General features: G+C 39.3%; 1 protein-coding gene across 2 annotated transcripts in view; it reads right to left on the bottom strand.

Annotated features, from left to right (window-relative positions):
- The window catches only part of SLC1A3 (solute carrier family 1 member 3), a 74,461-nt gene that overhangs the window by 39,947 nt on the left and 15,302 nt on the right, over window positions 1-19,212 (bottom strand). Inside the window, exon 3 of one of the 2 annotated variants that reach the window (XM_068532377.1) lies at window positions 13,731-13,868. In XM_068532377.1, coding sequence (XP_068388478.1) covers window positions 13,731-13,868 — 138 coding nt within the window. Of the gene's footprint in view, window positions 1-13,278; window positions 13,337-13,730; window positions 13,869-19,212 lie in introns of those variants that run through there. The other variant, XM_068532386.1, reaches the window with a different exon arrangement.

The raw sequence follows: 19,212 nt of genomic DNA, 5'->3' as shown, positions 1-19,212 counted from the left end.
ATTAAAAACAAGGAATAAAAAAGCCATGAAGTTACTCTGATAAATTTCAATAAAAGAAACTGATCTTTTTTAAAGAATAGTAATTGTTGGAATGGCTACCTTTTCTCAAAAAATGATTTCAGTTGTAAAAATAAAATAAAATGGATGATCAGAGTCTGGATATTTAAGGAAATAGCCTTGCAGTCAGAATTTCACCAAAATCTGACTTTTTCTAGTGTTGATAAAAATCTCTTTCCATGAAAGAATCACGGATTCTATCTTAACTTTTATATGTACTCTTTGGTGTAAGTAAACCAATGAGTAGATTGGCAGGAATGTGCCAAGTGAAACTGATTAAATTTCCTTAATACATCTGCTCTCTCTCTCTCTTTCTCTTTCTCTTTTCTGAGCAAAGTTTGGAATCATTTTGAATGCCAAAGGAAATACTCTACTTAAAAAAAGATATATTTGAATTTGAGTGTATCTTGATTGAATGTCACAAATGAACACTTATTTGGAAGGATCGAGTATGCTTTGCTCCAGAGAAATTCATGGCAGCTAATTTTGCCTTTTGTATATTGAAAATAATTAAATTATTTCATTCAAGTCCTTGTAATAAATTGCATTATGAGCGGCATGTGGCTGAGAATAGAAATTGGTTAACAGTGAGTGTTAGTTGAGTACCACAGGACTCATAAAGTATTTTAAGTGGAAAATGGTCAAATTAGATTCTTACTTGAAACTACAAAAGAAGAACTACGTATTTCCAATAGTGTAATTAATGAAAACCTAAAACTTAGTTATGCAGAATCATGCAACTTTCTCTGCACTGCCTGTGTGTATGAGGTGGGCAGAGTCTAATTCCATTGCAACTCTCACAAATATGTATTTTATAATGATATGGTGTCATATGGAACCTATATTTTATTAGAATAGATGCATTTTGGCTAGTAACACCAGGGCTGTGGACAGAAATGATTTCAACAACAAACATCCCAAGGGACCAATTCTGCCTCTGACCCTTACATCCCAATACTGTAGCACAATAAACACGGGTGGATGTAATGTACTTTTAAATTCCTGCCCACGCCTCTGCCTCCCTCGTATAACACTATTTGTACTCCACCGAGGCAGGAACTTTTGTACTTGCAAAACTTCAAGAAATCTTTTTTTTTTTTCTCAAAAATACCCCTTTGAGCATTATTTGGGAGGACTCTTGAAATAACTAAATAGAAAGTTTTCCAAGACTTAGCAACCACTTAGAATTTTCTCCTTTAAGAGACCACAAATATGAGACCACAAATTGTTTTCCTACTAATATCCAAATCCCATTTCCCAGCCGGGAGGTTAAATTGTCATTGTCAACGTGTACACACAGTTGCACAGCACCGCACCAGTGTGGCGCCTTTGGGGGAGCTTGGTTGCAAAGCTTAATCAGAACGGAGACACGCTGTCTGCCTTCATGCAGCTTGCACTTGGAGAGGACACTGGCCCAGAGCCACTGACAGCAGATCACAGGGCTGGAGGATAAAGCCGACCCACATACCACAGTGTGGTTTGTCCAACGATGGAGGGGGCAGACATAACTGAACAATGTCTAATATTTAGACTTACAAAAAGCTTGGGATATTTTGTTTATTTTTTGAGGGTTTTAAGCTCATGCCCCTTGTGTGGATTTCAACACAGAAAGGATAATCTGAAACAGCAGCATAAACAGAGGAAACCAACTGTTAGTGAAAAAAAGCCAGCCCTTGCTATCAAGGATAGTGCTTGTAATACTCTATCAGTGTTCTTTAAAATTCCAGACTTCCCTTGGTCAGACCAATAATCCATCCTGTCTCTGGCAGCAGCACCAATGCTGCCCTCCGTGACATCAACTTCAAAAGACCCAACCACCTTTAGTTTTCCCTTAGCGATATAGCTTTGTTTCTTTAAAGAGTGGTCAGTGGCTTACATTTTGCTTAACACCAAAGGGTCTTTGGGATTTTCTTTAATAAACACAAATGAATGATTTATAATTAGCTTGTACATTACTTATACATTTGTAAGAGGATATCACCATCAATGCAAGAGGTTGCTTGGGCTATAGTCCTCTTCAGGCATACAAATGAGCAATAATCAGTACCACAATAAACTAGCTCATCAAGCAGAGGTACAACTCACAGCTGGCAATTCAAGAAATGAGATGGAAGCTGAATGAAACAACCCCCAAATTACTGAGAATGGCCAGTTGGCAAGCTTCACTTCGGCTTACTGATGGTCAAAAGGCAGTAGAAGCCATTCTACAAAGACACAGTCCAAGATTTGGATTGGAGGTCTTACGAGTGCTTTAAAAAGTGGAGGGTCCTAAAAGAACGGAACTTTAGGGGCTCTTCTGGAATTACCCAAGTGCAGACACCTAAGGAAGCAAACCCTTTCCTTCTGAGTTGAAAATAACTGACCTGGAATTATAGCTCATAATGCAGAGAATTATAATGAATATATAATTCAGTAGTATTGTAAAAGATCTGAACAGAACTTTCAGCAACAGGGAACATTCTGTAAATTAAGATGCACCAGGCCACTGAAGCAGCTCATAAAGGCCACTTCATACCAGTGAGATTTGTACCAGCACTCCAGTCTTAGCATCCACATTCCTTGGAGGAAACTCGAGTATGTAATCCAGAGGTCCTCTTGCTTCGGTCTGTCTCTTCCCATACCCCTACCCTGACCCCCAACCACTCCTCAGGGAAACCACAGGGGCCTCTGAGGAATGTCTCAATTTGGAGAGATTATCCGATCACTGCCCTCAAGACTTAACATTCTGGATACCTCAAGCATCTATACTATACATTTCCAAAAGTGAATTCCCGGCACAGGGAGAAAGCTACCTGATTTAAGCAGTGTATGATGTCCTTTGAAAGCTATGTGTAAAAACTCTAGCTGTGGTAGGTTAGATTAATAAGCAAACAAGCATTTAGAATGCCCCTTTCAAAAGAACTGACATTAAAATATTACATCTATCTTATTTTTGAAAATGTCTAATTGTGTTAAAGATCATATAACATAAAATTTACCAACTTAACCATTTTTAAAGGTACAGTTCAGTGGTGTTAAGTATATTCACATTGTTGTGTCACCTGTCATTTTTTAAATTAAGCTGATTTTTATTCACTATAGCTGAAGAAGGTAACACATTATATTCTAACATAACAAAAAGTTATAATTGATGAGTCTACCTACATTTCAAAGGATTTCAACAATTATTTTAGTATAACCAAAGATGTAACATTTGAATTTTATCTTTTTTGAAAGGTAAAATGCACAGTTATAATACCCAGACTACACATCTTATGACTTCAAAAGTTTTAGCTAAAGCATACATCTTTTGCAGGTAAAAGCAAAGCAAAAAAAAAAAAAAAAAAAAAGACATGATAAGTGTTGGCAAGAATGTGGAAAAATTAGAACCCTCATATGCTGCCGGTGGGGATGAAAATTACAATTACAAGTGCAATTACAAAACAGTCTGGCAGTTCTTCAAAAGGTTAAGCAGAGTTACCATATGACCCAGAAATTCCACTCCAAGGTATATACCCAAGAGAAATGAAAACATAGGCCCATGAAAGTCCACAGCAGCATTATTCATAAGAGCTCCCCGCCTGCAATGTAAAAAATCCCCCAAGTCCACCAACAGATGAATGGATAAATAAAATATGGGATGGCCAAACAATGAAATATTATTTGGCCATAAAAGGGAATGAAATACTAACACATGCCACAACAGGGATGAACCTTGAAAACATGAACCTTGAAAGAGACCAGTAACAAAGGACCATGTATTGTATGATTCCATTTATATGAAATGTCCAGGATAGACAGGTCTATAAAGAAAGGAAGAAGACTGATGTTTGCCTAGGGCTAGAGGAATGGGGTAATTCGGGGGTGATGGCTAGGAAGTGTGTGGTTTTTTGGGGGTTAGTAATAATGTTCTAAAATTTATTGTGATGATGGATGCACAACTCCGTGAATACACTAAAAGCCATTGAATTATACACTTAATATGGGTAAACTGTATGCATGTGAATTATATTTCAATAAAACTGTTAAAAAAATAAAAACCATCTTGAAAATAAGATAAACCTAAGTCTACCAATACCAAGAAATAATTTTAGGGACTTCATATAAATAAAAGCCCCTCTCTTTCTATTGTAAAATAGATTTCTATCATTCCAAGGAACAAGGAACAAGGGGAAGTTAGTGGTAGAGGGCAAAGTCTGGCAACAAGGATGTCTCTAGCAGTTGAAAGTCTGATACACACTGCTATGTATCCAAATATGCTTATGTGATTTGTACAGCACTTTTCAGGCCCTTGACCTCACTTTGTAGGTGTTAAGTTAGTGTTCAGGTGTTTATTTAATGGGAAATTATATACTGACATTAGCCATCTTTCCATAGAATATCTTTTTTCTGCTAAAATCAAATAATGATGCCATGTGTCCAATTCAGAGGGGAAAAAAATGAATAAAGTCAATAGATTGAATTCTTTCAATTTTAAGATTTTTCCCTATAAATTTTTCATAAGTGTTTCTTGTCTCTACTCATGAATACTGGCAAAAAGGGGGCTAAAAATTATGAAATATAATGCCTAAGTGATATTAGAAATTTTGAAATTGTCAATCATGCTTAGATTTAATAGCTTATACTATTCATGGAAATATGCTTATAGTTTTGTTCTTATACTAAGTCATATTCTCTCACAGTAAATGTGTTCCTACATCATTTAAAATGTAAACATTTTGTATGTACCCATGAGTGTTATTGTTATGAATTTCCAGTTTATTATTTTTAAATATGTTTAAGAACTACTACATTAATGTCTGGCTCTAAGCCTAAGCATGCCAAAGGAATGCTTTCAGATATGTCATTAAGCACAGGTCCCAAGATAAGACTGCCAAATTATATTCTAAGATTTAAAAATACAGCGAGATTCCAGTATAGAAGCTACTAATGTTTCCATCTTTTTTAAAAAATAAATACTTAGTGTGTAGGTAGGGTATGCTGATATTAAGGATTTTATGGTATGTATCAATTTAGGACAATTTTGCAATATTCTTTAGGACAGTTAGTTTTAAAATAATGAAACTTCAGCTCTTAGCACAAACTCCTTTGAGAACAGTGCATTCAAATTACAGGTTAAGGAGACATGATCTAGTTGAGAAACCTTAAAGTACAGAAAGGAATTCTGGAAAAGTTGCAAATTAAAAAGAGTAGAGGCAACAGTCAGACTGTAGTACTTTTCAGAGTCAGAAGAACTTTGGAAAAAACAAACATGCAAAGCTATGTGAGCACATACACATACTCATGTTGTGCTATAATGAAAAACTGTGTTCCCAAATTTCATAGCATCAACATTTTACTGCATTATCTCCTACTAGATAGAGATGCACCAGGCTCTCTGGAAGCATTGGTAATTAATGTAAAGCACTGGTAGAGAAGTTTATACCACAAACAGAAAGAAAGTAAAGAGCTTGGCTGGCAACACTTTCTTTAAGTGACTGACAGCTCTTGGTGTGTGTGTGTGGGGCGGGGGATGTGTGTAGAACATTAAAGAAACATGAAACAAGTTAAAATCATCTTAAAATATTATTCCTGTCTTACGTGTTCTTTGCTTTTAGAAACATAATGAAGTATGTCGTATTTGCTTCAAAATAATCCAGTGGTGGGAAGGAGTATAGGTGGGTGACAGGGTCCGGGGGTATTATAGATGAGACAAGATTGTGTGTGTGTGTGTGTTTATTTTTTTCCCCCCCAACAGCACTGACAGGTCCTGGTAATATAAATGTCATCTCAACAGGCTGGATCTAGGAGGCCTACAATCATCTTGCCATCATGCTCTTCTTACAGAACTCTTTCTAAATGATTAGCCAGGAGCTTCTTCTGACTTGTTTACTTGTCCCCAGCACCACAGAGCTCAGACACTGGCCTCCCTTCATCCAGTGGCCTGTGAGAGGAAACCCCCTTGGTAATTTAGGGGAAGTTTCTTCCCTCTGAGGAAAACTCAGATGGAAACTCAAGTAATTGTTTAAAAAATTAAATAGAAAGACAGCAAAACCTATTTCCCCATACGAGGGAGTCCAGGAAATGGACATTTGAAAGCAGTACTAACTGATAATGTAGATGTTGCTGGGTTAGCAAAACAAGTGCAGTTACGGGTAGTGCGCTGGCCTCCAGCCTGGGGGATCTGGGGTTATTATAAAGATCTCCATGAAGAAGCTAAAAAGAAGATTATCTTGCCTAGAGAAATAAATCTGCACAAACATAAGGCTTGAGAACCTAGATTCTACCCAGACTCAAAATCGGCTGGATCATTCCAGCAGATCAATCCTTCAGCAGAGAATACCGTCACCCCAAAGCCTTCTTTCTGCTTATCATGAAATACCCACTAAACACAGAACAGAGGGAAGATGGCGTACTGTCCCCTGCAGACATACAACCCATGGCATTGCCACAGAAAGCCTTGTCTGGCTACAGAACATTCTCTCTTTCTCTCTATCTCTATGTCTGTCTCTTTCTGCTGGTAGAAACTCCAGCATCTTTTTACTTGGCTTTATGGGACACACAGAAGTCTTTTGTAATGGAATGCAGGTTCCTAGTCATTCCCAAGGTGAGCATTTCTCCTAGCAGAAGTCCATTCAAATCAAAGTCAATAGACTGGGTGTCTGTGTGTGTCCTTAAGCACACATCTCCAGTCAGAATTCATCAGGATTCATCATTGCTCTACTGAAAACCATTATCATATGAGCAGAAGAAAAGCATCTCTTTCCAACACGGCCCGTAGACCTGTAGTTCCACAGTAGTTTGAAAGAAATCACCAAATTGGTAATATAAGGGGAAAAAAGTCTTATTTTTCTTAGAGAATAATTTAATTTTAAAAGAAGTTTTAAATTTTTCTTTCTTGCTAATTTTATTAAAGAAACTTTCAAAAATGTCTTACAAACCAGAACCGATCAAAACCACAGGCTACCTTGAAGCTGCTGAAATTCACAGATAAAAATTCCCAGGAATTCCCTGACAGTCCAGTGGTTAAGACTCCGTGCTTTCACTGCTGAGGGCCTGGGTTCAATCCCTGGTTGGGTAACTAAGATCCCACAGCTGTGTGGCCAAAAAAAAATCCCAACTTGGGCTTCCCTGGTGGTGCAGTGGTTGAGAATCTGCCTGCCAATGCAGGGAACACGGGTTCGAGCCCTGGTCTGGGAAGATCCCACATGCCGCGGAGCAACTAGGCCCGTGAGCCACAATCACTGAGCCTGCGGGTCTGGAGCCTGTGCTCCGCAACAAGAGAGGCCACGATAGTGAGAGGCCCGCGCACCGCGATGAAGAGTGGCCCCCGCTCGCCGCAACTAGAGAAAGCCCTCACACAGAAACTAAGACCCAACACAGCCATAAATAAATAAATAAATAAATAAATAAAGGAGTTCCTTTAAAAAAAAAAAAAAGTACCCCTTTATTAAAAAAAAAAAAAAAAATCCCAACTCATAGAACCCCAAGCCTTCTGGAAAGTCAAACCTCACACAAAGCCTTGAGCCTGGGGCTTCTGATCTTTCAATTCAAGAACTGTTCCATTTTTACCACAAAAGTTTTTCCATAAACATTCAGTTCTGAGGGGTTAGGTTACCACAGGCTGAACCCCTCTGAGCCAGTGGTTTGTTGCAGCTGATAGGACAGCGGACCCAACCCCAGCTGGTATTAGCAGAGGATTGGTTCCTGGTGACTCGCCCTACCCAGTCACGTGACACCTGGAGCTCTGGGTTCAATTCTGGGAAAACAGTGGGATTCCGGGGAGGGCAACCCAGTTGGTAAGGGGCCTAGAAGGACTGGGCACATGAGAAGAATTGGGAGAGAAATTCCAGGCTGTGCTCAGATGCCCTCCTGAAACTGGCTGAAGAACTGTGCTCCATGGGGCACAATTAGCACCACTAAGTGGGCCTCACAGGCGACAAGTGCAGCTCAAGTTCGGACCACGTAAGCATGAAACTTTCGGGAGGCAGCTGGCGGCCACCTTCCGGGGTGCTGGAGAGGGGACCCCCGTTCCGGGCGCCCGGATGCACAGCATCACCTCGCTCTGCCTTCCAGCTTGGACAGCCTCAGTCTCCTGTCCCTCCTCCTGAAAGCTGAGCGGCTCTGCTCTGAAAGGGAAAGTTTCTGTGGCTGAAACCCTGTCAGGTGCCTCTTCCCTCTGACTTCCCATCTGTGAGGCTATGTTTCCCGGGGTTACTTTTGCTGGGAATGTCACGGGGCCCCCCCTCTGGCTCTTACCGCGTTTAATGGTGAGCCAGGTGTGAGGAAAGCAACAACAAGCTGCTGACTGGGGAGCCTGAAAACTGGAGACTCAGGAAGAGGGATGGCCTGATACTCAGTCCCTGCTTTGTCCTCCACTGGGCTCTTCTTCCCTGGGTCACTGTTCCCGTGACACTGCCATCATGAGTCTATCTCCCAACCAGACTCTGAACTCCTTGAGGTCAGGGGCCTTGTCTTCCTCGTTTGGGATCCTCAGGTCCTAGAAGAGTGGCTGGTATGTAAAAAAACTCAACAAGTGCTTAGTGAATGAAATTGTCTGTGACAGAAAGGTAGACATTTTCTGGGACACCTAGACTTAAATAGATTTGTCTACGCTTTACCAAAACCCAAATCCACTAAAAATAAATAAAAAGCATTTAATTTCCCAGATTTCCTTTCTATAGGATGCAAAAAAGTCAGGTGATCTCTTTAGCCCTCAGATGGGTCTTCCCATTAGATCTTACAACCTCTCCCTCTAGATGGATGTTATTTAGCCTCCCTTCCCATGTTTGTAAACAGATGGAGATAGAAAATAAAGTGGGGCCAACGGTTGGCTTCAAATGAGCTAGGCTGAAGCTGCTTTCTCTGTGCCTTGTTTCCAGGCTGCCATGAAGTGTGTTCGAGTGTTGAGACAGACTCAGTTTGTCTAAGTTTTGATTAGCCGGGAAGGCTCCACTTTCGGCATGTAAGCAGCACGTGGAATTTGCTGCCCTGTGGATTCCAGGGTGCCACACACTGGGGCTAAGTTTCTCAGGAAATACTGGGCAGTTGTATAACCAATGATAATATTTAGAATTATGCAGCTGTGATAAGGTCATCCCATCCCTCACTGCAGGGCAAAAACCAGTCCCTTCCAATGGAGAGGAAGGAATTCTCCCGTGTTGTTACTCCATTACTCATGGTTTCTTTAATTTACCTTTAATAGGAAACTGATCGCTGTAAGGATCACAGACATATGAGACGTGAGGAATGTGGAGGCTCAGTTACATGCCCCTGAACTGAAGCTCTCTTCTTCTTCTAGAATTTTCACTTATACAGTGTGGACCAGGACAGCTCTCACTGCTGCTACTCTGACTGCCAATAGCTACCATTAATTGAGCACATACTGTGTGCCAGGCATAAAGCCTCAGAACAGACCCACGACATAGGTACCATTAACACCTTCGTTTTACAGAGAATGAAAAGGAGGCCCAAAGAAACTCTTCCCCACCCGAGATGGATACTTTTTTCCCCTTCTTCAATGAAATATATGTGTGGGGGAAGAAAGGAAAGAAATCTGCAGTCCCTTTTCTTGTACATAAGTGCCTGGGGTATTTCACAAAGGCCTCAGCTATATCCCTGAGCCATGACAATGAATAGTTTAAAATATTAAATTTTTCTTGTGTGATTTTGGCTTTCATTTTTGCTAGGCCTTCACAAACCTTTCACATGTCCAAATACTAAGAATTGTCTAGCTCACCTTTTTGCCATCTTGTGTTAAAGGAAATGACAAAATTTTAGATTATCTTTATTGTAACTGTCATTTCTCTGACACTAAGGGTCATACTTTGAGGTACGCCATTTGTTGTCTGTACTTTTATTTTCTCAGGTAAGAGAGCCTTTTGCTGAGTGTAGCTTGTTGGCTTCAACTACAGTTAAGTCCCATATTCCACTGAATTCATTGGTCTATAGATTTGGAAGATGTTGTCAAAAGGGATGCATCCCCCTTCCAGAAAACTGGAGACACAGAAGATTCCTTTCGAGGTAAGTGATTGAGAAGGAATGCACACTTAGAATGAGAAAAGAAGAAAGCACTAGTTTTCTGAAAAAATTCCAAAGTAAGGAGCAGGTGATAGTTATGTCTACACAGAGCAACCTGAAATGGAGTTTAATTATTATCTAGTGAATTTAATCAGGATTAAGTCAGCCGAGCCAACTCATAATTCTGGCATGAAATATCTAGTCTGGCTGCCTATCTTGACCAAATCAATAGAAATTGGTGCCAACCCCCTATTTTATTGTGCGGTATGTTGGCATACAAGTGTTCTTCTTGTTCAAAAAAATAGGTACTTGAGTACAAATCTAGCCATTAGGCTTTCTCCAGCTTCTCTCTGGCAACATCTGGAATGCTAATACACACCAAGGATGTTTGGAAGGATTGAAATTTCAAATTCAGAAAAAGGAGAACATGGCTTACAGGGGGTCTAGTGCCACAATTCACCAACAGGGATGTTCCAACTATGAAAACCTAACTTAAATGTCTCAGAGTTTAAATGTGACTAAATGTACAGAAACTTCTAAAACAAAATGCCAAATGGAAGTAATGCAATAAGGGTTTCATGCATTTCAGCTTCTGTCTGTACAGACCCTGGGACTTTTGAACTTAAGAGTGCTGAGTTCTTGTGTTCCTGTCGGGTGCAGAAAAGGCCAACATGGCTAGGACACAACATGGTAATACCCAGAAGGTGGAGGAGAAGTTTTCCAACAGTTATTTGTTTAGTAGACAATAAATGTGGTGTTCAGTAGCTGATTCCATGTTGAGTTAAGCTTTGATATGGAACTGTCAACAGTGGAATGAGGCAACATATGAAACCCAGCGATAGCCTGATGGGTGCACAAATCTATCAGTGCATTTCTTATAATTAATAGCACTGACACTGAAACCTGAGTTCCAATATTGGTAGCCCAAGAGTTGGATTGAGCCTGCAGATGTGCTTCGTTTGGCTGGCTCTGTTTTTGTTCTGTTGATTATGTCAATGTTTGAAAATCTAGGTTCTTATCAATTTTTGGATTTCTGGATTCTTTTGAAAAATTGGAAGATTTGGCCCTTGTTGACACATGGCAACAATTGGCTGGAGCTGATAGTTTTCAGGTCACAATCTCCTCCTTGCCTCCCTTTGTCTACGCTATTCTGCAGCGGGTCAGTTTCCATTTATCATCACACTCATCCCTGTTACCTCTCCTGTCAAAGAGAAATATTTCTCTGTATCCATGACTCTATTAAGTAGGAAAACAAAAAGTAGCCTGAAAGGGCAGCTTCATATATATACATCACCTGCTTGGCCATTGGAGGCATCTGAGTTTGCTTTTCCATTCTAAAATAGTGGACCCTGATTTTGTTCTCTCCCAGCACATTCTCCAATAATGCTTCCCAACACACACAGGGATCCTCTGGGGTGTGTGTACTTTGCAAAAGTCCCCCCACCTCCTCATTCACACTGAGTCACACCCTGCTTTGGTTTAGAATCCCTGTACTTAAAACCATGAAAGAAATTCTTATTGACTCTGTCACTCACTCCAGTTGATCATGAATATCTAAATTACCATGTAGCTTGGAAATTATTCCTTTGAGACCAACACCTTAAAAAGATCTTTGGCAAGCTAAATTAAGCCCTTTCTCTTAACAGTCCTGGAAAAGAGCTGACGCTCTTTTAATGGTCCCTAGTGGCAGCATTCCCAACTTGCAGTTAGGTTACATTTTAAAAGTTCATTTTATACTGGTTGTTTGCAGCTTATAATTCCTTTCTCTTTAACACCAATATTATAAATGTTGATAATTTCTCCAAGATTTACGCACAGTTTCTTTTTAACCATGCAGAGGGGTTGCATCATAGTGGTTTCTTTTTTTTTTCCCAGAAAAATTACTCAATGGAAGCTCTTATTCCTTCAACAAAGTTGATGTATTAAGTATTAGAAAATACCAGGAAATTCCACTTCAAATAACGTTAACTAGGATTGCTACTAAAGGGAGCTAATATTTTCTCTAGTTGTACCAAACGAGGGCTTTCCTCTTATAAAACCCACTGTAGCACAATTACCAGAAAGCAGAAACCTCTAAACACTGTTCTCACCCTTGAAGAGACAGTATAAAGGAAACCCAAACCCCACAGGTTGCATCCAGGAAAACTGCAGGTACTCAATTCAGACTCCAGCCAGTAGGGATGGTGGGAAGGGACTCCCTGTACCATTAAACAAAATAGTGGATGTGAGTTCTGTCCCCTAAGTGCTTCTGCAAGAACTTGTTTCCCAGGAAAATGGCAGCACACGGATAATGAGGATGTGCCCTCACATCAGCACGAATTTAGCTTCTGTGATAAGAATCTTGGCCGCTATGATTACCTCTGGTCAGCAATGGGCCAGGCCAGTTTCAAAAACAAGTGCCCCAAATCATCCTGTCTACTTGATTGTTTTATGGGCAATTCATCCTCCAATGGAAGCTTTATGTACATGCAATCACTTGTTTGAAGACATGAACAAGTAGAAGCCAGCAGAGATCTGCAAGGCGCTGAAAAAAAAACAAACTGACATAGTTTCTGTCCAAGTAATGGCCAGCCCTCCAAGGCACAGAGTAGTCAGAATCTTGCCCTAAGACTTTTGAGTTGTTCTATGTTGTTCTTATTACACAGAGATCTTGAAAGGAGATTATAAATATCCTTGAGAACTCCCTGGGAGGGGAAAAGATGCTCAGAGCCAGCTCATAGAATGATCTGCCTAAGGGTGGGCAGTAAGCCAAGGACAGAAGAGAAAACAGGGCCAGTAATACCTGAGTTCTGGGTTTTAACTACAAACTCAGAAACCATCCTGCTGGGGCAGTGTCTATGGACATTCCTTCTCCAAGTCAGAGATGTGCTGTGGGGAAAGAGAAGAGTGGGCAAGGAGGAATGTACAGCAACATTTTTCTACAACTTCTTGGTTCTGTTTGTATTCTCCAATCACAGGTACCAGTGACTCTTCAACCGTTTCCCATGCAGGCGTAAATCGTTATTTCGCGTTCATAGAAAATAAGAATCCTATCCTGCAAAGCTTCCATGCCTTGAAAATCCAAGTGTCAACTGACAAAATATCTGGATGGGGAAAATCTCCCACCCCCTCCCCATTCTCCCACCAGCGTAAAAGGCAACGGGGGTGGGGGACAATGGAGAAGGGAACGAAATCATGCGGGTTCACCAGGAAAAGATACAGTGTTGGTGGCAGCAGAGTTGCTGAGTGTGTTGTGGGCATTACCTCTTGATGAGGCTTCCAAGAAGGCTCCCGCTCAAGTCGTGGTGGCTCTGAGAACAAGCATTCTTGCATCAATAGCTAATAGGCTGTCCAACCAGATGTTATCTGGGTGGGATAAGAGGGTGAGAAAACAGACCTGTTGTACGCTGTTGTCAACTACATCGCTGTGGGCAGAGAAGGCTGGTTGTGTAGTGTTTAGCAGTGCGCCTCTTTTGTAGTGAGGCAGACCAGATTACGTGGCGGTTCAAATCCGTTTCCTCTTGTGATTGGTAAAATACGAGAGTTATAATCATTCATGCATTACTAAAGCCTCCTTTCCATCATTTTGAAGGGACTTTTATTTTCTAGAACAGAGCATGCATCCAGCAGAAACCTAAAGCGTTTGTTTTTCTAAGCGATCTTTTGCAATAAGCACACATGAAAAAAACAAAACAAAACAAAACTGCATAGGGTACCTGTGACAAGACTAGAGATGATTAGTGGTAACACCAGCATCTGTAACATCCTCATCAGAAGTTCCCCGGGAAAGGAGAAGTATTTGACTTCCCGGTAGCTCATTTTGTATGGTCGGAGGGTAAATCCAAGGATTGTACCTGCAGGAGAAAAACAAAACAAAACAAAACAAAGAAGAAAAGTTGAGTCTTTTTTGAAACTGTAACAATCATAGAAAAATAAGCAAGCATTTGGCTGATTATCACTCCTGTCTAACGAGAGTCGATTTATTTAAGCAGCAAATATTTGTGCTGCTTTGGAGCAAGGGATATGCCTATCTTTTCAATCATAGTCTGGAAGGGTCTGGCTGAATTCAGGGCTTCAAGTAGAACTTAGAGAAAAAAATGTTCCTGGTCTTAGCAAATGAAACATTTCTTTGTCTAACTTGCATGTAGGGGAACCAATTTTGACATGGCCCAGGACACAGTCATAAAGATTGGGGCATACCTAGGAAACAAATCATGTATCCACACACAAGGCAGTATAGGAAAAAAAAAAAAAGGCTTATTATAATGAAGTTCTTTTGTAACAACAGATGTTAGAACTGCTGGCATAACCACTTATAAAGGGTAGTGTAATTTTATTTTATTTTATTTTATTTTATTTTATTTTATTTTATTTTATTTTTATTTTTTACAATTAAAAAAAACTCCTCTTGTTCACACTGTTAATCCATTTTCATCATCTCCCTGTCTGCACACCACACTTTCTGTCTACATGGTCCCGATATTGCCTTGGCAACTATATTGTACAGACTTGCTAGTTGCTGGCAAAAGAAGACTATAAAATTAGCAGAGACTTTTTCCAAAAGTTTTCCCTGAAAACTTAGGGGATAATAAGGGAAAGAGAAAGCAATTTTCCCCTTAATTTGATTCTGCTCCTGGAACTTTAAAAAATATTTAAATGATAACTCTATACATAAATCAAATTATGCATGGTACCTTTGGAAATGTTCAGAAATTAACAAATGTACTGAATAATTTATTCCTTCTTCCCTTTCCCTAATAAACTTTCTTTGCCCCCTCAAATTTGCTTATTCCATTATTGTAAATATTTTCAAAAATTTTACTAAAACATGTGAGTTATAGAGAAGTACTGAGTAGTCTAGAGGCTAGAGGTTGGGGGGAGGAGAGAGAACACTGTGTAGACACAACTTTTTCCAAAGGAAGCAAGCAGTCCTTTAAGGAAACTGAACCATCCTAACTTCTTATGAAATGAGACACAAAGTTCATTTCAATTGTTACTGCAACTCCAATTTCAATTCTTGGATTCCAACAACATGAAGTATCCATTCTTTGATTACATACCGTGATATCCCAATTACGAGTTGAATCTACATGACTAGAAAATCCAGCTGACCCTGTTTTCAAGACCTTCAGAAAAATATTTATTGCTTTTTCCCAATGTAACAGTAATATGTTCGGGAGAGAAAAGTTGATCTGGAAAATGTAGAAAAGAGGAAGCAAAAGCCTGCCTTTATTGGTTCTACCATTTAAATAGCAAATAGCCAATACTGACTGAGAGCTCTTTCTATTTGCCAGGCATTGTTGTTAGCGCTTTACCTGTATTAGTATCAATATATTTAATCCTCACAAAACTCCCAGGACATAAGTACTAATTTACCACCAATTTACTGATGGAGAAATCTAATCATAGTGAAGTTAAAACATGCCCAATTTCAACAGCTCTTCCATATCAAAGTCAAATAGCTGTCCATTCAAGTGGCAGAGCTGGGATTTAAACCCAGGCAGTTTGGACTCAGATTTCACATTCTTGACTACTTTTCATACTTCCTGTCTCTTCAGTAGAGCAAAGACAACTACTGTTAGTTCTTCCCTGAGCTTCTTTCCAGAATGTTCTCTTACAGAGTTAAATACACGGAGATAACGCAGACTATACTTTTCCATATATAGTCACCACAAACATCACTTTTAAGCCTCATGATAGCAGATCCAGTGACCGTATCAAAATTTACTTACTACCCTTTTTGTTGTTGAACACTTGGTTGTTTCACAGGTTGTTTACTTTTATGAAAAACACCATTATGAATATATGAAGGCTGGTTTTTACCTAGGAATATTTTGTTTAGTGTAGTTCAGGGAAAGGGAACCAGTGCATTAAAGAATCTGGTTACCAGCTCGGGGGAGGAGAGAAATAGGTGAGGGAGATTAAGAGGTATAAACTTGCAGTTACAGAATAAATGAGTCATGGGTGTGAAATGTACAGTGTGGGGAATATAGTCAATAATTATGTAATATCTTTGTAGAATGACAAATGGTAACTATACTTATCATGAAGATCATTTGGAAATGTATAGAAACATGGAATCACTATGTTGTACACCAGGAACTAAAATAGTGTCGGTCAATTATACCTCAAAAACAAACAAACTCATAGAGATCAGAATTGTGGTTACAAGAGGGGGTGTGTGTGGGGAAAGGAATTGGATAAGGCAGTCAAAAGGTATAAACTTCCAGTTATAAGACAAATAAGTACTAGGAATGTAATGGACAACATGACAAGTTAACACTGCTGTATGTTGTATATGAAAGTTGTTGGGAATTCCCTGGTGGTCCAGTGGTTAGGACTCCGTGTTTCCACTGCAGGGGGCATGGGTTCAATCCCTGGTCGATGGACTTTCACTAAACTTTTTGTGATAATCATTTCATGATGTATGCAAGTCAAATCGTTATGCTGTACATCTTTGTGTGTGTGTATGTGTGTGGTTTTTTTTTTTTTTTTGGCCGAGCTGCAAGACTTGCGGGATCTTTGTTCCCAGATCAGGGATTGAACCCTGGCCCTCAGCAGTGAAAGCTCAGAGTCCTAACCACTGGGCTGCCAGGGAATTCCCATGCCATACATCTTAAACTTATACAGTGCTGTATGTCAATTACACCTCAGTAAACCTGGAAGAAAAAAAAATAAAGCATATGACTACCTCAACTCATGCTATCGAATTGCTTTCCCAATGGATTGGCCCAGCAGTTTAATAACCCATTAGTGAATGAGAAGGCTTTATTTCCCATACCTCTAGGAACAGAATATTATCATAAAAACTTGTTAAAAGAAGCAGAATTTTTGAATGAGTAAATAGTCTGTATATTTGTTTTCTTTTGAATTTACTTAATATCTAATGATGTTGACCATTCCTCCTAATTGTATTTTCACCAGTCATTTACTAAATCCTGATAGTTTAAGAGTTTACGTATGTGTGTGTATATTTGGTATAGATTCTTTATATAATAGAGATAGTTACCCTTTGCCTATGTTTAAAATAATATTTGCTATAGTTTTTTTCTAATTTGCTTGCCATATATTATTACTTAAAATATACAGGTGTTCTACAAATAATGTCTACACATCTTTTTTATTAAGTGATCTCTTCAAGAGTTATAAACTTTAATTTCCCTCACCCTCCTAAGTTTGAGAAACCTTTAATACACTTTTCCTTTTTTGATAGTTTGCTTGGTTTTAAAATCTTAAATCTTTAATCTCCCTGGAACTCGGTTTGGGGTAAGGTATTTAATTTCAATTTTCAGTGTGCATTATTCAATACAACAGTATTAACAGCACATAGGAATTATAAAAAGCTCTGGTTATATCTGGTTCTTTCCTACTTGTTCATATAAAGGTCAAGTTACTAAAATCTGTGCTTTATCTTATAATAAGTATGCAAGTAATAAAATAAATATTATAAAGTTTACTTCCAATCAAATGTATTTTCACTGGTATTGGTTATGTTTTGTGACTTTTATTTACATGCATTTAAACGTTTGTCACTCAATTATAACAAAAAATATGCACAGTAAGCCCAAGAAACTCATTTTGGTCTTCTGAAATTTGACCATACCAAGCTAGTAGGAATTTTAGATATCCTTCAAATAACAATTTAAGAACAAGCTTGGTTTTACAAGACCCTTTCTAAATACATTTTTAGAAATGTATTTACTCATGTACAACAATATTTTCAAGGGTGGGTAGGATCCTGCCTAGTCCAGAAATACCCATTTAAATTATAATTCAGAAAAAATTGGTAAAATAGCTGCTCTACTAATGATACAGGTTCTAGGGGCAAGAGACAAGCCAGTGTAGATGAAAGAAGGGACTATTCTTTCTAAACACTAGGTGCATTTGATCCCTTTTCCCAGAGTCCAGGCTTTGCCAACATTGACTCTACTCCCCTGTCTACAAGCACACCAGCTGTATGCAGCCTCTTTCTCTCCCTGAATGCTCCTCGCACCTTCCCTTCCCTTCCCTTCCCCCATCAAACCCCACATTCACTTCGTGCAACCAATTTTCATCTAGATGTTCGGAGGGAAAGCAAGCCAGCTCAGTGAATGAATTCTGGGCAATACATGAATGACAAAGTCTCTTAACTCTCCAATATGCCAAAAAGATGTCTAACAGAGCAACAGAAAGACAGTCAAGGAGGCAAAGTCTCAAGAGGTGGTGAAATTTTTCATCTGTCTCCTTCCAGTCAAGCTGGTCTTGCTTGGAAGTGTAGTCCTGGCATCTACCCTAGAATGTCTGTGTTTCTTTACCATCTCCAATTCGGAAACCACACTTTCTAAAAGCTCTTCTTTATAGTAGGAACTGTAGAAAGATGACATCATTTATTTATAAGGGATAGTTTTAAGTCAAGTGCTTTGAAGAGGGGAGTTGTTTAGAGTGATGGCACATTGCAAATACACTTTGAATCAGTTTTGTCCCTGACTGTGCTTTGGTCTACTTACTGTCTCTGGGTTTATCAAGTGAGCCATTTCTACTCTTAGGAAAGATTATGTGGGGAAGGGCAATTTTTATTGAGCTCTTACTATGTGTTAATGGTGGTGTGATCTTCATCACAACTTTATGAGATAGGTATTATCATTTCTATTTTAAAGATGAACATGCTGATGCTCAGAAGTTAGTTAACTTGTTCAAGGTTACAGAGCTAGTAAGTGGTTGACCCGGGGGCTTCCAAACAAAAGCCAGCGCTCTTTCTACTAGCTTGCTTGAAGACAGTTCTCAAATGCACCTGGCCTCTGGGTCTTCAGCATCTCTAACCCCCAAAATTGTAGAGGCACTTGAGTACTAACCTTGGATCTGCTAGAGATGTCCCAGAGGCACCTTCGGAACCTTCCACAGGTCCTCTTACTTTTTGAGGATCCCACAATATGGTTATTAGTATCAAGTCACTGTTTAAAATGGTTACACCAAGTCCCTTTGCATGGAATGATTTAACTAAATGTATATAGAATTTATTAATTAAAGTAGCCTGCCTTTTCCCTCCAGTGCACACATTTTCATCGTTGGAAACCATCAGTAACAAAGGTGGGAAAGACATTAAATGAAAACATGCTTCAGGTTCTCATGCTTAATGACAACAGCTAACAGTCTTCAGCACATGCAAGATGCCAAGTTCTCACAAGCACAGATGCCTTGGAGGCCAGGAATAGTACTACC

This window comes from Eschrichtius robustus, chromosome 2, assembly GCF_028021215.1.
Source record: "Eschrichtius robustus isolate mEscRob2 chromosome 2, mEscRob2.pri, whole genome shotgun sequence".
NCBI classification, from domain to species: Eukaryota; Metazoa; Chordata; class Mammalia; order Artiodactyla; family Eschrichtiidae; genus Eschrichtius; species Eschrichtius robustus.
The sequence above is the reverse complement of the archived record's forward strand: the minus strand, read 5'-3'. Positions and strand labels throughout refer to the sequence as shown.